Genomic DNA, 24912 nt, shown 5'->3' with positions numbered 1-24912 from the left:
AGCTGAGCAACACCCATCAGGACACTGAGTAGAGCTTAGGACAACTGCCTCAACATGTCGGAGACCCCAGCCCTGCTATTGCTCTCCAAATGACAGTGAAACATCCCACAGTAAAAAGCAAATGGCAGCTATAAAATGCTTAAAGGGATTTTCTTTACTATGAGTACACAGCATATAGCTTCTTTCTGTAAAGATAAGAAAGCTATGTGCAAAAAAAAATAGATAAAAAGAAGGGAATAGAAGTCATTTCCAGTTCCTGACAGAGAAAAGTAAAGTTTGGTATATGTAAGTATGGTCTTATTTTATCAGTACTTACTTATTTTAAAAGTTAACAAAATGTAAGTAGTACTTCTTTAGATTGTGCTTCATAATTATCCTGCAACTGAAATATAAATCCGTTGTTGTCTAGGGTCTTGGAATTGTTCCTTGGTGAGAAGAGCCTCTTCTCTTTAGTTCTGGTGCTGAGGAGGTAGTGTCCAAAGGTGCCACTCATTAGAGGCAGACCTGATGACGCAAGGCTCTCTATTCCAGTTTCCCAGCCGTGACCCACCTCTAATGGTCTGCTTGGCTTTCCCTCCATGTCCCCTGTCATTTAACCAGCTGAATGAATAATATTCAAATTTCACCCATTTCCCAAAACCATCGAGTTCACTGCTAGGGAAATGGCTCAGTCACGAAGGTGTTTGCTGCACTGGCCTGAGGACCTGAGTTCAGATCCCAGCACCCACACAAGAAGCCAGGGCTGCAGAGTGCACCTGTAATCCCAGTGTCGGGGAGCTGGAGGTGGGGAGATCTCTAGAGGTCACTGGTCAGCCAGTCTAGCCAAACTGGTGAGTTCCAGGTTAAAAGAGAGATCCTGTCACACACAAAAAATAAAATAAAATAAATAAGGTGGAGAGTGATTGACAAAGACACCCAAAGTCAACCTCTGGTCTCCACATGTGCACAACACACACACACATACACACACACACACACACACACACACACACACACACTACACATATGAACACACACAATTATCTCTTTATCAGAGTCTCCTCTAAGAGGAGATATTCTAAGCAGCAAAGATGCAAATTTCTCATATTCAAGTCAGTTGCCAGTTCTTTTGTTCCAGAAGATGCTCCAGTGTGTTGCAAACCAAGAGCCCCAAATAAAGGAGTCACACTTTCTAAGAACAGCTAGGTCTCAGGGAAAATGCTAAGCTAAGCATGGCTATCCACTTCCTGTGCCATATCATCTTCACAACAACTTTGTGAACTAGGTGAGGACACTGACGTCCAGCAGTGCTACGTGACCTGTCTAAGGATAGACAACTGCTTGATATGTCTGTTCTAAACTGAATGCATTGTCGACTGCCAAACAGCTCCTCCAGATACTGTGGGAGCCATGAGGACACCTGGTGAATATTGGAACCATTTGAAACATTTGACTTCTTTCTTGCATCACACTTTAAAATACTTTTTATATTTAAGAGTAAAAAAATAATGTGTAAAAGTTTTAAGGTATACATCTAAAATATAAAATTTAAAGAGATTAGTATTGTTCAGAGGGCAGGGCACACAAAATTAAAATTAAAATAGCCCTTGGAGCTGGAGAGATGGTCCAGTGGTTAAGAGCACTGGCTGTTCATCCAGAGGACCTGGGCTCAATTCCCAGTACCCACATGGCAGCTCACAACTGTCTGTAATTCCAGTTCCAGGAGATTGGACACCTTCACACCAATGCACATAAAATAAAGTTTAAAAAATATTCTTTAAAAAAAATAGCCCAAGAGAAGAATATACAAATGATATAAGCCTGCCAATTGGAGAAGGGTTAAAAATAAAATGCCAATAAAGATAGATAAGTGCTGAGTCCTAGTCATCAAAGGAAATGAAAATAACATTCAGATGACATTTCTAGACGTCAATTGTCTTGTTTTTCCTCATTTCTGTTGTGAACAGTCTGGCCTCAAGCACCAACATCAAAAATGCCAGCAGACAGAACCATATGGGAAGGAGTTTGTAAATATGGGTCAAAAGGCAAACCAGTAAACCCCCATCAAAGATGTTTTCTAAGGAAAGCAATGGCATAACTTGCAGATGGGAACATAAATGATTGCTCTATTATTTAGTCACTGAGAAGTCATTGCTGCTTTAATTGTTAATTTTTTATTTTGATAATTTTGTACATGTACATAGTGCATTGTGATCATATCCACCCCCAGGCCCCTCTTTAACTTCTCCCCCAGTCCTGTGGCCTCTTCTTCTCAACATCTGTCTTCCACTTTCGTGTCTTATTATTTGGGGCAGGTCTGGTGCAGGCAGCCATATGTGTGTTCATGATTTCCATGGCCATATCGTATCTAGTAGGCAGCATTTCATAGTGTACCCAAACTTTATTTTTAATAGACACACTTTGGAAACAACCATGAAACAAAAGGCCAAACAAACTGGTATTTCCATATAATAGAACACTACTTCAAAATTTAAAGAAGCAAGCCATTAATTCATACAATAATGTTAATGAGTCACAAAGTAATTGTACCAAGTAAGAGAAAGCAGAGAGGTAGTCACATGTCACTTTAGTGGCAGAAGCACAGTCTGAGAATTGTGATGTCATAGTTCAAATACCATAGACTGTTCTTACTAATATAAGACATTCTCACGCAATTAAGAAATGCATAAGATGCCACCAGACTTTTTAAATGAATTTCAGCAATAAATGATGATCAAGCCAACTATGAGACAGCTCACAGCCATTGAAATTCATATTTATTCCCTTCCTTATATGTTTGTATAGACACAAATTTTCTTCAGTGAACATGTTTTTGTTATTTTTTATAATAGAGAGATTGGTTCTAATTATATCTGTAATCAAATACATTATCTGTTCTTGGGTGTGTGAAGAGATCTCTGTCAGAACTGGCACAGCCTCTGCACAGGCCATCGTGCTGCATTGCTTAGCATTTTTAATCTCTTCCAAGCCTCATAACAACCCTGCCAGGTAGATATCATACATGGTCATCACTTCAACTTCAAAGAAGCCTGATGCACAATACTAAGAGAAGAGAATTATAAACTCAATTCTGAGAGTTAAAAACAAACATCATGAATCAGAAAGGACATAGACAAAGTGGCCTGGAAATTCACATTTGCTCCTGGGCCAATTAGACCAGGTGTCTCCACACAGCTGAAATAATAGACAAACCTTGTATGTTAGGAGAGCACAGGACACTATTGTGGGATATTTTGATCGCATTCTGACAGTAAAGTTTGCTTTGAATCAGAGGGTGGAGCTAGCCACTAGCAATCAAAATTAACCAATAGAAACCCCAAGACAAAAACCAATAGCTTGGCTGTGGATGCTGGGCCCATGGCAGACAGGGTTGAGACTAGAGGAGAAAGGAGACTCATGCTTGATAACAAGTCAAGATCTCTGATTACAAAGCAACACAAAGTAGTTATCATCAGGTAAACTTATCAGTAGATTTTGGTTTGTAGGCACTAGAAAGAAATGGTTACGCACCCTGGAATAAGGGTCTGGTGACAGGATTCCCTGTAGCCCCTGTTGGAACCTGTGTACCATGCACATTAGGCTTTGAATACATGTTAGCCGACAGTCAGCATGGGGAAGACCTTAACTTAAGATTTCCTGCCAAGTCCCAGAGTGAGGAGGCCCTTTAGAAAAACAATCGTCCTCTGAGGAGCCGTGCCCAGGATAGCAGGTCTACTAACTGCACTGGATCACATTTGAGAATATTTTTCATATTCCTTTTGTAGCAGTATTCCCTATTTCTGTCTGCCTACATTCGGATTCAAGCACATTTTACCACTGACTGACGATGCCGAGAGATTCAACGAAATTGTGAGAAAACAGAAGATTTCTGCTAATATTGACACACCAGAAGGTGGATTTGATGCAATTATGCAGGCTGCTGTGTGTAAGGTATGGTGTATGTGTGTGTGTGTGGGGGTCGGTGCTCGGTCCTATTAACATAAATTTCATCTCTTATTAACCAAGCTGCTTTGGGAAGCTGAGCTAATTCTCTTTCCTTTGATCACCATATTTCTACATTTGATCCTTTTCTTAAAATATAAAACTTCTGTTAAATATTTAATCTAGTCATGTTGAAGTGGGAGAATGTTTCATATGTCTGGTATTTGAATAACCAAAGTATTCTAATATAAGGAAACTTTGGTTCAAAGATCAGATTAGTTGTTTTTTAATTAATTATAGTAGAAAAATTAAAGGCAGAACATTAATAAACAAATTTAAAATGTTCGAGTCAGTAAACAGCACACATAATTACATAACTATTGTATATTTAACCTTTTTTTATGATGTGGGGCCTTGTTCATGCTAGGCAATCACTACACTAACTCTACTAATGAGCTACACCCCCAGCCCTTGGCTTTGAGAGGCAGAGTTTCATTACATAGCTCAAGATAAAATCTGTTGTTTTGAACTAATGAAGTCAGGACACACATTGTCTGTCAGGACCAGATCATCCTTGACTGTTGGAGGAATATTAAGGAGGATGGTCACCCTATCTAAACATTAGTCCATTGTGGGCAATACTGAAGCTTCTAGAAGGCAGAAGAGTGAGGAGTTACAGGAGGAAGGGAAGGATAAGGGAGGTGAGGACAGCCAGCAGGAGTTTTGTCCAAAGGCTTCCTAGACTGATGTTAGTTCTGGGAGATTGCTGCTCAGACACAGACTGCAATCTCCACCAGCAGGACCCTGGGGCCATCATCCATCAGTAGTTCTTGTATTTGTGTTAGGTGTATAATTCTCAGGTGACATCGTTAGAAATACATGCCCAAATGTTGGGTGACATTCTAATGAAACGGGCTTACTGTATAACCAATTTTCATTGCATTTAGCTTGAAATCAGAATGACTGTGACCTTCCCTACAACCTCCTCTCACTTCCTCCCCCACCCCCACCCCCCGCCCCGCCATGAATTGAAAATGGAACCATAAAAATCAATAACGAAGTCAAGATCAACTCAACACTACTTATAGTGGAACTATTTTTTGTGATGCAAAAAAAATTGTAGGTTGTCCAGGAAAAAGCAAATGCTATGAATTTCATGTCTTTAATAAGCTATAAATTTACTATAGATAAAAAGGCTAGAATAGGCTATCCATACATCACTCAGAATCCGAATGTTAGAAGCTGCACAATCCTCAATTTGGGCCTGTCCATCTCCATACAACCTATGGCTTCCTTCTCGCTCTAGGAAAAGATTGGCTGGCGCAATGACTCACTTCACCTCCTGGTTTTTGTGAGTGATGCCGATTCTCATTTTGGAATGGACAGCAAGCTGGCAGGCATTGTCATTCCCAATGATGGGCTCTGTCACTTGGACAACAGGAATGAATACTCCATGTCAACTGTCTTGGTACGTAACCTGCACACTCTTTAGCTTTCAGAGCCACAAGTAGACCCACGTGGCGACAACTGCTATGAAACCATATGGAATCACCCACCCACTTGGTGGAAGCGGTGTATATTTTCTATTTTAGGAGCTAGAAATTGCTCTCTTCTGCCTCACTTGCAATGCAGGTTCCACAGAGTGCTCAGGTGACCTCCACTAGGTAGGCGGTGGGCATGTGCTGAGAATTTAAATCAGCTAGGTCACAGGTGAGCCCAGAACCTCTCCAGCTTCAGAGAGATCATGAGGCCAACAAAGAACAACACAGATAGCTTTCTATTCTCAACCGCAATGGTCCAGGTCAGAACAGTACCACCGAGGGCTTTTTGAGCATCGTTATCCCACAACCGTGGTGCTCTTCTGTTTGGAACAGCTAATCAAGTACTGCTTGGTTGGTGCTTATTAACACTTGGCTTATTTTCCATCATTGAAAAATGCTGGTAACATTTAAAATATAAAGAAAACCTTAATGGTTGTCAAACGAGGTAAAAATTTCAAAGGTCTTTGCCCTGCATGGTCTCATCTGATCTTCTGCAGGACTCTGTGTCTAACTGCTGTTTCCATGAACAGACCATGTGACTACCAGGCTTGTAAATGGGATGTCCTATACTCAAGAAACTAGGTGGATGTTTAAGACCCAGAGAACCCTCTTTGACCTCCACTAGTCCCAAAGCAGTCTGCTCATTTCACCTTCATTCACGGATGTCTTCATGCACATCTCTGTACAGCAATGTGTTTGCTTGCTCTGTCCTTCTCATGGTTCTTTCCTTAGCGCTTGGGCTGGTTTGTTACCGTTGTTTCCTAACAACTCAGTGCCTACATCACAGTGCGTGCTGACAAATATGGGAGATGGGAGGAAGAAGCATCAACCTGGGAAAGTCCTGTTAGCATATTTAACACAGTGGGAAGCATGGCTCAGAAAAGTTAAAGGACCCTTCAACTGATGATGATGGGAAGAACACATAGGAAGGAGAGGGGAAAACCCGGAATTCCAAGGTCAATTGGGGAAAAAGAGGGAAAAATCTATTAAAAGCTATTTTATGCAAACTGTACTAGTTCACAAATTTAGACCATTCTTTGACCTGATTCTGGACTTCAACCTAGATGTCTTTCAACGGTATTATTCTCCACATATACATGGTCTCTAATCTCAATCTTTTCATGTGAGAATCAAAGTGATTATTGACAAAGTCTGTCTTTTAGTCAACGAGGTTCCAGGAAATGGGTCCTTTTGTCATTAATTTATCGAATACCCCATAATAGAATTATTGAAAACAAAAAGATCATAGACTCAACAACATCCATTACCTAATACGATTCTCATTTAATAAATGTTCAGCTCATTATTCTGAGTAAATTTCTGCATAAGCATGGAAGCCGTAGGCCATCTCAATCCCCATGTCCTTTGGGTTATTTTTAGTGTTGAAAGCAAATCTAGATTCCCAGGACCACCAAATAGGACCCGTTTCTGGCCTTGACTTTTCTATAGAATTATGAGCACTAAAGTAACAGATCTCATTAAAGCATAAAACAGCATCCTCTGTGGGCTGTAGGGTATGACACAGGCTCCACGTGAAGCAGAAGACAGGTGTGCACCCTGGAGGCAAGGAGGACCCAATGGGAAGGGCCTTAGGCTTCAGAGTAAAGGGTGCTTAAAGTTTGGGTAAATGAAAAGCAAATGACACTAAATGTGTCAGACGAAGGAAAAATTCTATTATCCAATATCTCTACTAATAAAAATCCAAATGTGGGGCTGGAGAGGTGGCTCAGTGGTTAAGAGCACTGGCTGCTCTTCCAGAGGACCTGGGTTCCATTCCCAGTAACCATATGGCAGCTCACAACTGTTTGTAACTCAGAGGATCTTGTACCTTCATACAGATATAAATAAAAATACATAAAAGAAATGAAAAATATATATTAAAAAATCCAAACATGATCAAAAAAGTATTCACAGCCTGAGTCACAGTTGGGAAGTTCCTCTGAGTAATTTAGAGAAAGGAACACCGTTTGCTCAATTTGAACCTTGTTCCTAATGATGGCCTCAGACAGAAATGCTCTGGGAGTCCTGAGAATATAAGAAGGCACCACTCAGGCAACAGAAGGCTTCGTTACAAACGGCAGTTGTCCCATTTTCCTAGTTTAATCCGCCACAGGTTACCCCTTTTTCTACACATCATCCCTGTACGTCATCCACTTTTGGAATCACAGGGGAAGCAAATGGGTTTCATGTTTTCCAGACTTGGAAAGTAAATTTATCTGTAAATTTGCTCATGAATAACTTCTTTTGTTTTTAAAATTATTCACATCACTTGAGAATAAATCTTTCCACACCAGAAGTACAAACTGTTTTCATATGTACTGTAAAAAAGAGTGTAGGATCCCACACCACCAATTTCTGACACTGCAAAGGCGATAAAGCCAACCTCGAGGACTGGTGTGGGCCTGCCTCAAGTCAGACAGTCAGAAGTTATAGTGTGTTACACATCAGCGCTCCCTCCCTCCCTCAACCTTCATGTCGCCTCGTCCAATTCCAGTAAGAGTTACAGGAGCCACCTCCCAGTCTGCATCATACATCACAGTCTACCCGCCCCGCCCCCATCTAACAGTCCTACCTGCTACTGAGTGCCACTTGGGGGAGATAATAGGACACATGAGAAGTCTTGAAATAAATTCCAAGGGGTCTGCTTAGGAGAGAGAGGGTGTGGTGTAGCATACTGCCAGTCTCCATTCTTAGGCCTTACCTGAACTTACAAGACTTGGAACAATTCCGGAGCTAAGTAAATAACATCGATAACGAGTGTTTCTTTAGAATGACAGATAAAATGCCTGTGAATATTGACTTTCTTAACTGTGAAAGGAACTTTTTAAATTTTACCTTTTGTGGTTAAGATTGTATTTTAAATCTATGTATCAATTTTAGGAATATCCAACGATTGGTCAACTCATTGATAAACTGGTACAAAACAACGTGCTACTGATCTTTGCTGTAACCCAAGAACAAGTCCACTTGTATGAGGTAAGTAAACAGGATTGGAGGAATCCCTTCAAGGAGATTTATGCATCATGAAACTCTAAGGTTAACTCTGTGACTCACACTCGGAAGGGCTGGTGGATAATGATTAACACATACCAAGTAAACTGAGTGCTTGGCAAAGCTCGTTCATTTGCTGCTTACATTTTAGATAACAAGCATGGGGGGCCAGCAGAAAGTGGGGGCACACATAGTAGAACAATAAAAGAGTTGGAAGTGAAAGAGGTAGGTGCAAAGAGAGTACCACTGAATGTAGGTGGGGTCCCTTACTGGCATTAAAACAGCATTTCCTCTGACAAGGGATTAAGAGAGAACAGGGATGTTATGAAGAGTGTGAGGACACCGACTAAATATTTACGAACATAGACTCCAGCAGAGATGCAACTCAAGCTTTTGAGAAGCCGAAAGTTAAAAGAAAGACAGTTATTAATTTGAGCCAAAAAACAACCCCCATCCCAGCATGTAGTTGTGTTTACAGTTCAGATGTTTGGAAGGAGGCACCTGTGTAGAAAGGGGAGTTTTTTATTGGATTTTCATGATGCTTGCAAACCACCACAGAAACTGTAATGTGCCTGTGCAAATTTAAGATTGCTGTGGTCTCTTTACAACCCAAGGAAAGCAAGATGTCAAAACGCTGTGAACAGAGATAACAGCAAGTGGCCTCTCGAAAATAGGCAGTTTCACAGAAAAGCCTGGACTGCAGAAAAATGCAGACATTAGATCGTGCTTTCTATGCAAAAGTGTCAAATACTCCTCAATTCAGACTGATTTTCCCATTCCTTTTGAAAGGGCCTCTTAACATGCTTGGTGACTTTGGAGGGCATACTCTAATTTTTTCCCAGAAGGCTTTGATTAAATGTACTCCCTACTCAGAATGGTGTAGCCCATGAACTTGCATCAGATTCTATGGAAAGGATCCAGGAGGAGATGTTATCTCGCATTTTTAATGAGAGGTGGGTATTGTACCCTAGGTGAGAGAGCCTTCTGCTGCAGACTAAGGAAGTCCGTTGCAATCAAGTTCCACCCTCAAGGCTTCTGTTTCTCGGTCCACCTGATCTGGACATTTTTTTAAGGCTGCCTTGTATAGGATCCTGGTTTCCACTGGTTTTTAAGTAGCAGAGTGGCGGTAAAGATGTGTTTTTAAATGCCCTCAGCACATTTGTGAATCTACCCTGCCTTTGATCCCGAAGGCTAAAGTGAGAGGACCCCAGGGATCACAGCACCTCCTCCCCAGTGGGGCTCTAGTTTAGAAGCCAGAGGGGGAGCTGCACAGAACTTGCCTGCAGAAGGGAGTCTGGGGAATACGATTGATGATCATGAACATAGACTCACATAATTCATGTTGGTAACAGTCTTTAAGACCCACCGCTCGTTTGGACGCCTCCCCCAAACCGCCATTAAGAAGACAGAGGCGGATGAAAAATAACTATGTGGCGAAACAGAATCTGTTGCATTCAAGTTAGTTGCACATGGTTCCCCTGTTGCAAAAGAAATGATCATTTCCAAGGAAAACACCAGTTATAGCCTGCCTCTAATGTAACAGCAGGACATTTATTTTGTCTGCCTACTAATCTCATTATGAGGAGAATTTATGTTCTGTCATGATCTGTGGTCTCTGCCATCCGGGCGCCACTAAATTCAAAGGGACATTTTCCGGGAGCTGCAACCCAGCAGTTAGGTCGGCAGCCTGCTCTGACCGGTGTCTCGTTGCTCTGTTTTCCTTCTGATGACCCATCATGCCATCTGCATTAGGGGGCCAGGAGGCAGCTTAGTCTAAAGATAATGACAGCCACATGCACTTCCCCGAAGACTTCACATGGCATGGAAATGCTGATCTCTTGTTTTATAGATGATAACAACAGAAAATCAACCCATAGTGGCCTGTGTTGCTTTTCCATTATTTAAAACTCTTTAGAACATGCCCTTGTGTGTGCTGGAGGCCCGGGCAACACCATATGTGGGGTAGCTGTGAAATAAAGAACAAAAATACCCAAGAATCATTGAAAAATAAGCCAGCAGTGGGATAAACTGAGTAGCCAAGGGGGAGATCTAATGGAAATTCCAGAAGGTGAATTATTTGCCCGAGTTATATAATAAGGATAGTTCCCGGCCTGTACAGCCTGCAGGGGATGGACGAGGTTCAATGGCAGCTCTGTCTTGCAGCAAGTAAGATTTATGTTGCCCACTCATGGAATTCAGGAAAAATGACTGTTGTTTCAGCCAGCTGGGCAGGATGCTCTGGACGGCCCAGGTGTGTGTGTGTGGGGGTGGGGGGGGGAGGCTGCTGCACACTGTTGTAAGACTCTGAGCGAACAATGGAAGGGATTCAGTAAGCAGTTTCTTTTCAGTTCAGTATGACTGCAGTGTGCACCCCAGACTCCAGCAAACGGACAATTAGGAACAAACTTATTATTATGAATAGTTTCTTGTCTGTCCAATTATAGGGTCCAAAAGATAATGATAGATAATGGGCTGAGCACTAGGTAGTATATTACATCCCAGTCCTAAACACCATTTAAAATCAAGATTTGATTACCCAAGCTAAAAAGAAAAAGAAAGTTTATACTTTTTTTTAAATGCTTACTCTTAATTTATGTTACAATACTATCAGGCTCTTAAAGTCCAACTGTCTAATTTGAGGTGTCCTTCCTTCCTAGTGAGATACTGAGATAAAAGCAATAAAATCAGTATTTTTACTATACTATCTAATCGTGTTATTAATCACCTCATGTTATTAGCAAGACTTTACACCATCTATATGTTTCCAAAATGTCTACACCTGGCTGGAAGGATGCCATGCGTGGAAAGCTAGTAGTGACGGTGGTTACATCAGTTGAGGCTGATGGTGCTATGCTAAGTCCAACTGCAGCAGACATCTCCTGATCAATCACTGTCTATGGCCACCCTAACTGGTGTCCTGGGGTTACTAGGACAGAGTAGCATGTCTAAAGCATGAGCACACAGGTAGATTAGGTTCTTATGCATTCAGAGGACCCTTTCCCTTATAGACAAGAATCTCTCAGCTACTAGATCTTTGAAGGGAATGTGCCTTACACCTCTTCCTGTTTAGGCGAAGTCTCAGTGAAGTTGTTAAATGAATATAAAAATACTATAAAAGCATCTCTTTTTTGTTTGTTTCTATAATTGGGTCAAATGTTCTAAGTAGGGACTTGGAGACTGATGTGACAAATACACATGAAGGTTGAGGATGTCTGAGCACACAGAGCAAGCGCAGAGCACCTGGCTGTTGATAGGATGCTCTGCCTCCTAATCTGTCCCCTTTGTCACCTTCCATCCTGGACCCGGATGGTGCCAGAGAGGAAAGCAGAGCCATGGCATCTCTCTTGGGACAGACCTGCCGGAGAAGTCCCACAGCCTCCTTCCCACTGGGCCGAGGCAGGGAACCCCCCCCCCCGAGTGATTATCCACGGGCACTCATTAAGTCAAACAGCAAGTATGAAGAGCAGTGGTAACACGCCACCAGCCTCGTGTCTTGCTCGGCTCATGGAAATCACGTGCTGTCCATAGGTTTCCATGTTTCAGGAATCAGTAATCCCAGTTTCCTTTCTCCCCTTCTGCCTTTGACTACTCACTGTAGCAGAGAGGATAAAGTAAGGCAAATGAGGGGGAGAAAAATAAAAAAGTGGACCTCCTTGCTCCTCATTAGTTGGTTCAATTGTTCTTTTGTTTTCTAATGTTCTTGGTGGAAAAGACCAAAACAATTTCAGTTCCATGGAAATCCCTTGATCTCTCTGGCCTCAGCATTTATAAAATAAAAAGACTAGGCCTAATGACCTCCAATTTTTAACAGTCGTTGACCAGTGTTGGAATTGGCCAGGAGTTCTGATGATCCCCACACAGATAGCAAGGTTCTCTAGCTGTACTTCGGCTGATTTTAGGACCTACTCTAAGAAGTTATTCCCTATCCTCTCAATCTCATGCTATAATTGCATATTCCAAACTTGGGATTTTAGTGCAAATAAAATCGTCTGGGATAAAAGGCAATTTCACGATTATGTGACATCGCCATGGAGTTAATAAATTGCTCTCGATTCAAGTGTAATGGGGAAGATTTTTGATTTCTCCTTAATTGACGGTATCTGGGAACAAAGTCTGAGGAGAGCCAGCTGCCTACACTTTCCTCATTAACTGAAACATCCCTTAGAGAGGGAGGATTTGGAAATAAGACTCATGTCCTCAGATTACTGAGCATCTACTGAATAATGCTAAGTAGTAAATCTCAACTCTGCGCAACCATCAGTAGTCACTGTTAGCTAACACAGAGACTTTTCTCTTAAAGGATCTGAATGTACTTCAGAACATTAACGTAAGAGAAAAGAAAGACAAGGTCTTAAATAGAGCCTTCGTGAGATCCTCTGCTAGGTCTTCTCAGATAAGAGATCTTGTCACTACACAGTCTAAATGTGTGAACAATAGCATAACACCTAGAATGTCTAGTGTATCAGCGGGCAATGATACCACTGACTACATAGTCACACATTCATTCATTGAATATCTCTTGAGCATCTAGGAACTAGGCCAGAGTTCATGATCACAAGAATAAGGTACCAGTGTCTGCCTCAAGAAGTCTCACACATCACTAACAAATTTGTAAATCAATTATTAACCTAAAAAGTAAGATGAGAGCATTATAGAGACCCAGGGTAGAGTAAAGAGGAGGGAGGGAGGGAGGAAGAGAAAGAGAGGGAGAGAGGCAGAATTTTGCCAATGAGTTCAGATTTTTTTTTCTGTCAGTCAGTGGTTTTTATCTGTTCATCAGCTTTGTTAGAAGAGGTAGCAGATTAGTTGATGATCATAAAACTGGTTTTGATGCAGACAATACCTAGCCTTTTCCCTAGTGGGGGTGAAAACGGAGGCCTGGAGATGGCATGCCGCAATAATCATGACAATGTAGAAAACAATAAGCGGCCACCTAGAGACTAAGAGTTTTACACTTACTTTATCATTTACTCTCCATGTGTCGCTACAGACCCCAAATTAGCAAAGCAAGTTGTATGTGACAGAACTTAGACCCAGATAACTAGAGCCTAGAGCCTCAACCACTGGGAAAAGTCACAGTTGAACCCTGAACCCAGGCTGGGACTCCTCACCACTAGGCCACCAGTCAGAGGGCCCTTTCAATGTCAGCTTTAAACACTCCTGTGAAGGCACAGAGCCTGAGGGTAGAGCAGAGTCTGACAGAGAAGCCAGCAGAGGAACTCTTGAAATGACAGTCCCTCAAGGCCAGTGTTTGATTATCATTGGTGCTGTTAATTTAGGTGAGTGAAGTACGTGTAAGGATGAAATGAGCTCTCTGATTCTTCCTTGTGGTGGACAGAGGCTACATAACCAGCACGATGTCATTGGCTGCCATCTAAACCCCATCTAACACACTCATAACCTCTGGTTCCAATAAAGAGACAAAATAGGGAGGGGGGTCTACAAAGGCTATAGCTTTATTAAGTTGACACAATTTAAGCATACAGGGTATACAGTGGACAGTGCATATCCACTGATAAGTTTCCTCCATATAATAATGCCACCATATTAGCTCATGTTACAGCAGGAAAGCATCTTGTATGCAATTGCACGCTGACCAACCCCCCATCTCTGTCCTCCCTCTTCCTTTCTGTGAGGTCACCAGGATCTTGAACTCGCTGTTCATCATTTCTACACTTGTTTTCATACCTACTAATATAATAGGGACATCCATAACTGATTCTGTATTAATGGCTTGCCAGCATGTTTCATCATATACATTTAATTTCGACCATTTTCTCTTTACTTGATTGAAGAACTGAACTCAGTAACCTACAAGAGTTAACAGCCAATGATGGATCTTGGGAGAAGAGGAATTCTAATGGCCTGAGGGTTGGGGGTCGTATTTTTGTTGTATTTTTATCTTGTGGTGAAATACACGTATGGTATAAACTTTAGTTTTTAATTCATTTTTCAGCGCATAGTTCTATGGCGTTAAGCACATTGACCTTGCTGTGCTCGGTGGTCTGTGTCTGAGGCTCATCCAAGGAGATGCCTGTAGTGTCAGGTTGACTCCATCCACATTTTTTCTGTAATTGAGAGCAATGAGTCACATGCAAGTGAGCAGGACTGTGGATGTTGTCACTGTGCCCATCCCTACACTTACATTCTCCCTTACTGATCCACGCATCTCTAAGTGAGGCCCCTGGGTCGCCAAGAAATGGCGTCTTCCAAGTTACCTAGTGAGTCCAGTTACTATTGTGTTAGATACTCTGTTGCCGGCAACGCAGTTACTATTGTATTAGATACTCTGTTGCCGGCAATGCAGTTACTATTGTATTAGATACTCTGTTGCTGGCAATGCAGTTACTATTGTGTTAGATACTCTGTTGCCGGCAATGCAGTTACTATTGTGTTAGATACTCTGTTGCCAGCAACGCAGTATGGAAGTGTGAAAACCAAACCAAAACAAAGCTACTCTTTGTCTAGCTACAAAATTAATGCAACATTTGCGCAAAAGGGAGGGAGGCAGTGAATTGAGGAAAAGCAGGAAGAGAAAAATAAGGATCCTACATACACCAACCCCTCAGACGGAGCTAACCACTGCTGACATTTTAGAATACATCTTCCTTCCTTTTTCTTTGCATGTATTTGCATATTTTAACATAATTGCTACCATACTGTACATATTAAGTATGTTCACATTTTTAAATGAGTTTATATGTTTATAGTCTTAGGAAGACATAAGAATTAAATTGTATGTAGTTGTACATTAATCACTTTTATTAACAAGAATAATATTAAATGGAAATCAAGGTTATCCTATAATATTCTGAGCTTATGGGTTTTCACATTTATAAGATTTCTGCTGTAAAATAAAAGCAAACTGAGCCACACCTGATGGCAATGGTCTGTAATCCTAGTTCAGTTAGAGGCAGCAGCAGGAGGGTCACAAATTCAAGGCCAGTCTCAGCAACTTTTAAGTGCATGCCTCAAAATAAAAAATAAAAAGAGGGCTTAGATGCGACCCCAGTGGCAGAACACTTGCTAGTGTCCATACAGCCCCTGAGGTCAGTGCTCAGCATTACCGAAAATAAAATAATATTTGTTTCCTCTTACCATTCACCCCAACACTGTCCAGGTAAATCATTTCCCTTCCAGACTTACTTATTCACATATTCACATCCTATGTGTTTTGTTTTTGCATGGCCATATTTTAGCTTTTAAACCCAACTCATTATTTTTGGTATCTATTTTCACATCACTAACCGGGTTCCTTTGCTGAGAACTCCACTATCTGTAGCCACAAGTAACCACGTGGAACTACCTGCTCTATGCTTTCTCTGGGTGTTCCCATGATTGTAATGGCTCCTGTGTGTGCGTCACTGTCAGGATGGGTAAGTCCCACCAGTGCGTACAGGGAGCTTGCCTGACCTGATGACGGTATGGAGTGATCTAACTGGTCTAACTGCAACTAAGCATTTTCCACTTGGAACTGGCTTTTAGTACTCACTAGAACATCAGCCCAAGACGGCAAGTCAAACTGATGGCCCACAGGACATAAAGCTTGGGACTATTACATATTTTAATTTCAAAAATGTACTAGGAAGAGCCTAATATTTGTTGCCCCTGCAATATTGAATCTTCAGAAAGTAAATAGAAAAATTTTTAAAAATCTGCTGAATTTGAATAGTTTGGGCATACTTTAGTCATTGTTTCAGGGGCTGGAACACTTATTTCATAGGATTAACAGATTTTTACCCATAAAATATAGAATATCTAGTTAAGATTGAATTTTAAATAAACCATTTTTTTTTAGTAAAAAAAAATATGTCCCATGCAATCCTGATGATACTCTTCTATTAGACAAATGTTCAGTGTTCTAATGAAACTCAAGTGTAACTTGCGTACTGTTGCTTCTGTATCACTGTGATGACAATTTCTGGGAAAACAGATTACAGAAAGACAGAGTTATTCTGGCTGCCAGTGTCAAAGGTTTCAGCCCATCATGGTGGGGAAAGCAAGGAAGAGTCTCATGTGGTGGGAGCCTGTGGAAAGACTATTCACATCACAGGAGACCAGGAAGCAAGATGAGGCAGAAACCGGAAGCTGCTTACAACCTTCAGAGGCCCCTCCCTAGTGCCTTATTTCCATCAGCCAGTCCCTCCACCCACCTTGACCCCACCCTATCCCTGAAATCTCCTAAAGGTTCCACATCTCTTGACAAATAGCACCAACAACTCTGGAACAAGAGTTCAAAGCATGAGCCTGTAGGAGACATCTATGATTCAACTGTAAGAACTCGGCATGCTCTTTTTTCTCCGGAAGCCTATTAGTAAGGGTCAGATGGTCATCTAACCCTTATGAGCCATGAGCACACAACTCTGCCATACTATGTGAAGATGCATGGGCTTCTGTTATGACAAAAATGGGTGACAGGTTGTGGTGCTTTAAATAGGGACGGTCCTCATAGACTCTCATGTGTTTGACTTCTTGGCCCATAGGGAGTGGCACTATTAGGAGGTGTGGCTTTGTTGGAGTAGGTGTGGTCTTTTTGGAGAAGGTGTGTCCCTGTGGAGGTGGGCTTTGAGGTCTCATAGATGCTCAAGCCACTCCCAGTGTGACAGTTCACTTTCTGTTGCCTGTGGGTCAAGATGTAAGAACCCTAAGCTCCTTCTCCAGCACCATGTCTGCCTGCACACTGCCTTGCTTCCCACCATGGCAATAACAGACTAAACCTCTGAAACTGTAAGCCAGCCCCATTAAGTGTTTCCTTTACAAGAGTTGCCGTGGTCATGGTAGAAACCCTAAGACACAGGACATAGTATGCTCATGCCTTCATTCCTTCATTCAAGTTTTTATGTGCTTTATACTTTTTTTTTTTTTTTTTTTTTTTTTTTGGTTTTTTGAGACAGGGTTTCTCTGTGTAGCTTTGCACCTTTCCTGGAACTCACTTGGTAGCCCAGGCTGGCCTCGAACTCACAGAGATCCGCCTGCCTCTGCCTCCCGAGTGCTGGGATTAAAGGCGTGCGCCACCACCGCCCGGCCAATGTGCTTTATACTTAACAAGAACAGATCTAGGCACTGGAGGAATAGAGAATAAAATGCAGGTTCTGTTCCCATGGGCTTAGTCTATTCAAGGGAAGCAGACAAAAAAATAAAATAAAATAATAATAACCTGTGAATAAATAGCCAAGGATGACTTTTAAAGGTGCTGCTGAAGGAATGGAAAGGAATAGTGTTCAGCACTGAAGAATACTTAAAGGGAAAGACTGAGATTTTCCTTGGAGAGGATCTTCAGGGAGGACTCCATCCAAGAGGTGCTGAGACAGCAACCAGAAGGTTGAGAAGGCATCAAGAAGAGGCATGTGCAAAGGCCCTGGGGCAGTAAGCAACTCATACTCAGAATATATGAGAAACAGAATAAAAATGTCCAAAAGTCAGTCAGCTTGAAGTGACCTGGAGTAGAAGGAGCTAGAGAGGGTGGGAGTCGCTGGAAGCAGGTTCATGGAGAGCAGACACTCACAAAATACCACCCTTGTGGCGAGACAGAGACATACAAGTGTATGACAGGCTGAATATTCTGTATGACTTACAGATCTAAGTCTTAAAGATATAGTGTCCTTATTTTCCAAGTCACAGACTCTTCTTTACCCATGGTTTTCAATCATTGGTGCTTTTTAGAGTTGCCTAGGCAGCTTTTAAAAAGCAGAATCAATGCCCAGGACACATCCTGGTTAAACCGACAGCTCTGTACTCAGACACTGGGGTCGGCGTCTTCGCATTTCCTCTGTATAACCACCCATTCTACGCCTTATGAAGAACATGCAGACTGATTCAGTGTCTGCTATGTCCATGCCTCAGCATGTCTGACGAGTCCCCAAAGAGATGCTGATGCTGTGAACCATCTACAGCCCTTGAAGTGTGTGTGGGGGGGGGGGGAGGAGGCTGATGGCTCTGCAGCCATCCGTATACACACTCTGCTTGCTATCTTTCCCTGCATAGCCTTCCTTCCAGTCATCCTTCAAAGTTTCATTGCCTGCCCATTGGTTTGCAGAGCACACAGGCTGTCACTGAAGCCCATCTCCCTTTCCATTTTAAAAAGGGCTTTCTAAAGCTTAGGGACCCGGGACTTGCATTCTGTAGCCAAGGCGTGCCCTCAGCTCTGAAAGCAGGCAGCTAATCTCATTACGGGGAGCTATGAAGTGTCCTCGGTAACAAATACTCCACACGGCCCCTTTGTTCTCAGAGTCTCCCTGCCTGATGCCTGTTTGTCTCATAACAGTTTGCAGCGTGGTCCATTCGTTTTTCCTTATCACAGTGACTGCTCCGAAGCATTCATTCAGCTGTGCGCCATGGCTTCAGGCTGACAAGATAATTACATTCTGGGCAGACTGAGAGAAAGACAGGTAGTGCTCAAAAGTTCCGAGGCCGACTACCTAGTCATTGCTGGTGCAGACTTCAAGATCAAGCACCTGATCTAATTAGCACACTCCCAGCCTGCCTGCCTGCCCGCCCGTGGAATGCTGACATGGAAAGCCTGAAGGCAATGTAGATATCCTGCAACCCGGAGACAGATAGTCATGCCACCCTTTTGCCAGAAACAATTACATGTTCTTCTTGGAATCTTGGGTGTCCTGGTAACAGAGTGGAGCCGGGGGGTACACTTTTGCATAATACAGGGAGCCCTGCATTTACTGATAATGAACATGAGAACCAGGGAGATAAAAACCCCCACAAGAATGAAAGACCTCTGGAGAGGAAACATTTATGTCAGGAGACCCAGGCCCCAGCTCTGGAAGAATCCTGCTTTTCCACAGAAGCAAGGCTTTACTGGCGAAGAGCTGGGGTTTTTTTGACCAGATAAATAACAGAGTACTGGTTCCCAGGAACCACTTCACCCCACCCAATCCTTTCATTCCTTCCTGTATTTCTTTCAAGATGCAGCCTTTGAGTTTGAAGGTCATAGCGACCACGGACCTTTCTTCTTCTGTCCTACGTGCTTGCTTTGGGTAGGAAAGTGTTCTAAAATCCGAGTCACTAAGAGAGTCTATAAGGCATTAAGATCTTAACTTTCTAATGAGATGCTTGTGTTCATTTGCTGCTGGCATTTGTACCCATTCCTCCCACGGCGGCCTGATAGAAGACAGTGAGCATTGGCCTAGAGCCACAGTCTGCTCCCACCCCTTAGACCACGGTGTCTGGGCAAGGTCCTGCCTGCCCAGATTCAACTAAAGGTGTAAGGCTAAAGGGAACAAAGGAACCATGCTCTGTGTTCTGAATCATGTCCCCCAGAAAGCGATGTTATCGATCCAACTCCAGTTACCACAGATACGACCTTACTTGGAAGTAGGCTCATTGGGAGTACAATTAATTACAATATGTCACACGTGGACTCTTAATCTAACGTGAACAGTATCCTTTTATGAAGAAGAAATACAGAGTGTCAGATACTTGAGGCAAAAATGCCATGGGGCAGTGGAGTTAGAGAATGAGGGGGTGCCATCTGTAAACCAAGGAATGCTGGGAAGAGGCAACGATGGGCTAGGGACACAGCTCAGTGGCAGAGCACTTGCTTAGCATGCACAGGTGCTGAGTTCAGTTTCAGTAAGGCATGTCTACATACACATGCAGAAAAAGACAACGAGAGGGGGGGATCCATTGGTCTTTTTCTGATTTAACAGTGATATCATAAGGTAAATACAGCCAGTGGGCACCTGACAAAAGTGGTCTGGCTAAGAGATCTGGTGCCATCTGAGGTGGGTTCAGCTCTGCCTCTTGGTGAGATTTCAGAAAAGTCAGCTGAATCCTCTGAACCTCCGTATTTGGCATCTAATCAGGGATAATTATAGTCTCCAAATAATAGTGTTTCTATGAATAACAAAAGGGGACAATAAGGCATGAACGTTGCTCGCGTTATCGTCCCAATGATGTGGGAGGTTCTAGGTACCCCTGCCCTATCAACAACATGGGGTCCTTGATTATGTACAGTGGTCCAGGTTGCCTCCTCCCCATGCACACAATCCTCACAACAGCAGATACCCTAGAGTCTGGGAGCACCAAGATTGCAGGTGTCTGAAAGGTAGGAAATACTTGGTGATATCAGGAGACTTGTAAGGACCTCCAAGCCCCATAGTGAGGCCCCTAGGTTGGTGGCTACAGTTAAGGAGACTTGGTCCTGAGAAAGGGAAAGGCCTGGGAAGAGACAGAGGAGGTAGGCATGCATGCGGAAGTTAGCCTGATAATGCCTCCCATGGCTCATATCTCATATAGTGTGTAGCTAGAGTTTTCCTGCTTTGCCCACAGTCAGGACAAATCTTTGTCACCCGCCAGTCCCACAGCCGCTCAGACCCAACCAAGTAAACACAGAGACTTATATTGCTTACAAACTGTATGGCCGTGGCAGGCTTCTTGCTAACTGTTCTTTTATCTTAAATTAACCATTTCCATAAATCTATACCTTGCCACGTGGCTGGTGGCTTACCGGCGTCTTCACATGCTGCTGGTCATGGCGGCGGCTGCAGTGTCTCTCCGCCTCAGCCTTCCGCTTCCCCTAATTCTCCTCTGTCCTTGTCCCACCTACTTCCTGCCTGGCCACTGGCCAAACAGTGTTTTATTTATTGACCAATCAGAGCAATTTGACATACAGACCGTCCCACAGCAATAGTGGGACTCAGGTAGGAGCTGAGTATAACTTAGTACTCTCAGAACCACCCACAGTTGGAATGACATAGCCCAGATACATACCCTTGACAGCATCAACAACAACAAAGGTGTCTCCATACATACGTCTCCAGATAGTCATGCATTCTATGGCTCTGCCTCTCTGAATTGTGCATGCCTTGGAGTAGAGTTCAAAATCATACAGTGTGCTTGTGTTCAACTCCCATAGGTCCTGACAGCTCTACCCCCCTCCCAGTAGACGAGATCATTGTCAGTTGTTTAAGGTTTTACCCTTCTGGTCGGTGCACTTTAGCATTCTACTGTGGTCTTAATTTCTGTTCTAGAAATTTAGATGCAGAATGTTTTGTACGTATCTGTTTGCTATTTGCATATTCTTGCTTTTTTTTTTAAGACAGGGTTTCTCTGTGTAATAGTCCTGAAACTCACTTTGTAAACCAGGCTGGCCTTGAACTCACTGAGATCTGCCTGCCTCTGCCTCCTGAGTGCTGGGATTAAAGGTGTGTGCCATCACTGCCTGTTGCTGGAGGACTTCTCTCCAGGTTCCACAAAGCCCTGCAGTCCCACAACCCACGTATAAAATAATCACTCAGACGCTTATATTACTTATAAACTGTATGGCCGTGGCAGGCTTCTTGCTAAGATACATGTTCTTATATCTTAAATTAACCCATTTTTATAAATCTATACCTTGCCACGTGGTTCTTGACTTACCAGCATCTTTACATGCTGCTTGTCCTGGCAGTGGCTGGCAGTGTCTCTCCCTCCTTCTTCCTGTTCCCTCAATTCTCCTCTCTCCTTGTCCTGCCTATACTTCCTGCCTGGTCACTGGCCAGTGTTTTATTTATATAGAGTGATATCCACAGCACTTCCTCTTTTCTTCTTTTTTTAAAAAGGAAGATTTTAACTTTAACATAGTAAAATTACATAAAACAATAATCGAGCAAGAATTATAGTTACAATATTAAAGAAGATGTCCTATCTATCTTATATTTGTGAGTTTAAGGTTTTATATCTAACTTATCTTTTATCATAACTGAGGAAATTGCAACTATCTAGTCTTCAACCACATCAAAGACCTCAGAAGGATATAATATTACCTGAGAAACGGGAGAAGGATGTAAGCAACTTTTGGGAGTCTTGTAGGGTAGACAGAGACAGCTGACAGCCTGGACAGTCACCTAATGTTCCTTTGTAAAGTTGGGACATCTGTCTTTAGCTCACAGGCCTAGAGTCTCTTCGTCATTTTTTTAGTGTCCTGTAGAATGTCTGGCAGTTTTCTCTGCGAAGCAGGAACCTGAAGGACCATCTTGTCAAGCAAAGTTTAGTGGTCATCCTTCCATGGGTCTTGCATGTCCAGTCGATCAAGTAGTCCAGGCAAGAACAATTTTTTGCCCAAATGGCTATCTTTGCCAAGATGAAGATAAACTCCATATGGAGTGTCTTCGATGCCCATCCTCCTCTCTGAAGTAAATCCAGTGCTACCAAGAGCAGACATGTCTCACTGTCCAGAACATCTAAATTTTTAAAACATTTTAAATGCCATTTTCTGTAGGTCTTTGAAGTGTTTGAAGACTACCTATCTATCTGAAATATATCTATTATACCTAGAAGACTTATCTAACATGGCTATAAATATGATTATTATAAATGACTAATTATTAATCTATTTCTTAATTCTCCATTACAATTTTAAATGAATTACGTAAATATAATACCACAAACAAGAATAGAAATATATATACAGTATAATAAATTTAACTTTAAGTTTATCTATACCAATGTAAAACATTTTAAACAAGTTGTTGTTCTTTAAAAGTAGGTTCATTAATCTACCCTTTTTCTTATCATCTCTATATCCTATATATCTATATCATATCCCCTTTTCTTTTTTAGAAAGAGATCACATTTATAATCAACCTGTTTTGAATAAAAGTATTGGTTTTTCTGTGTCCCACACCAGAGGGCTCTTATGATTTGGGACAGAAGAATCTCTTTACCATTTTTTTAAAGCAATATGTCTGGGTTTAGAGGGGGAGTGAGCCAATTCCACCTCTAAAGCCAGCTTGGTATATTTGGGAATTTGGGTGTAGCATCTCTTACTACTTCCTGCTGGAGGGGGGCGCTGTATTTTATGGGGGCGCAAAGAAAATTTTAGGCCTATGGGGCAGTCCTTGAAGCTGTATTGTGGGAGCCAGTTGCCTTGAAACCGTTCTGGATGTTGGATCATCTGGGCCATGGTGTCATCGGAGATCTTTCAGGGGGTCTTGGCTGGTCAAACCTGATGTATCTTAATCTGGAACAAATCCATAGCCTCTGGCTTTCTGTGGAAACAAAAGCAGAACCTCTTTTCCAAAGCAACATATCCTTATATCCAAATTTTAAAGTCAAGGTACCTTTAAAATATACATTTTGGCATAACTCAACAGCTTTTACAATCAAATGTTTTTCTTTAGTTATGAATATCAGAGACAACATAATCCAGATTGTCTGTATAATAGCCATCTTTATGTGGCTTATTACCTTTACTGTTTGTTTAAAGACTTGATTTTTAAAAACTGTCTATTTGTTTATATAACTGTATATATATATATTTTGTCTTTTAAGTCTACGTACATTTTTATACACATTGTAAACTATTTTATCTGAATCAGTCTTATTGTGAAGCTATTGCTTTAAACTGTAGCCTTTTAAACCTGAAACGGCACTGTGGCTGTTGGCTCCGCCCACTTTAGCTTCCCAACATGGCGGTGGTACGTTTTCCGCCAGCTCTGGGAGGTATCAACTCTCAGAAATAGTGGGTCTATGTTTCTATCAAAGTAGCATGTAGCCCAGAAACCTCTTTTTGTTTTGTACTAGCAAAGGCTAAATCTACCACACAGCAGCAGCATAATGTGCTGCTGGCAGACGCTTCATTCCCACTATACTGCCGGTCAAACAAGCACTGCAGGAACCCGCCAGTGTTCAAACCTGCGTTTTTCGGCATCTAGCTGCCCGTATGAGACATGAAGCAGGAACCTGGTTTTGGCTCTGTTTAGAATTGGTTATTAAATATTCTCAGGTTTAAGGTGGAAACTCGAGCCCTTGGGCACCATTTGTTGCTGGAGGGCTTCTCTCCAGGTCCCACCAAGCCCCGCAGTCCCACAATCTACATATAAAATAATCACTCAGACACTTATATCACTTATAAACTGTATGGCCGTGGCAGGCTTCTTGCTAACTGTTCTTATATCTTAAATTAACCCATTTTTATAAATCTATACCTTGCCATGTGGCCCATGGCTTACCGACATCTTTACATGCTGCTTGTTCTGGCAGTGGCTGGCAGTGTCTCCCTCCCCTTCTTCCTGTTCTCTCAATTCTCCTCTCTCCTAGTCCCGACTATACTTCCTGCCTGGTCACTGGCCAGTGTTTTATTTATATAGAGCGATATCCACAGCAACTACCGGGTTGCATATTCTTATTAAGATGTCTTTTCGTGGTGACAGGTAAGAATCTTTCACATGTTCTAGAGCTGAGCCCTTATCATTTACATCTACCACAGACATTTCCCCCATCTTATGGCTCTCCAAGATCTTTCTGAGAACAGAGTCTTAATTTTTAAAATGCTTGTAATTTTTAGAGAGGTCTATGTTCACAGCAAAACTTAGTAGCACGTGTATTAATTAACCATATTACTACGCAGGCATAGCCTCTCTCATATTACCTGCCTACCTCAGGGTGGGATGTTTGTTAGAATAAAAAAAACTCACTGTGTTGATTCACCACTGTTGCCCCAAATCCGTAGTTTCTATTAACT

At 42.2% G+C, this 24912-nt stretch overlaps 1 protein-coding gene across 7 annotated transcripts in view; it reads left to right on the top strand.

Annotated features, from left to right (window-relative positions):
- Positions 1-24912, top strand: part of Itgb6 (integrin subunit beta 6) — a 131484-nt gene that overhangs the window by 62305 nt on the left and 44267 nt on the right. For 6 of the 7 annotated variants that reach the window (XM_006984630.4, XM_076569543.1, XM_076569548.1 and 3 more), the window contains 3 exons: positions 3765-3930; positions 5228-5389; positions 8343-8438. In XM_006984630.4, the coding sequence (XP_006984692.1) occupies positions 3765-3930; positions 5228-5389; positions 8343-8438 (424 nt within the window). The remainder of the gene's footprint in view (positions 1-3764; positions 3931-5227; positions 5390-8342; positions 8439-24912) is intronic. The other variant, XM_076569547.1, reaches the window with a different exon arrangement.

The sequence above is a fragment of the Peromyscus maniculatus genome, chromosome 4, assembly GCF_049852395.1.
Source record: "Peromyscus maniculatus bairdii isolate BWxNUB_F1_BW_parent chromosome 4, HU_Pman_BW_mat_3.1, whole genome shotgun sequence".
Lineage (NCBI taxonomy): Eukaryota > Metazoa > Chordata > Mammalia > Rodentia > Cricetidae > Peromyscus > Peromyscus maniculatus.
Note: the sequence above shows the minus strand (reverse complement) of the source record. Positions and strands in the feature narration are given on the sequence as shown.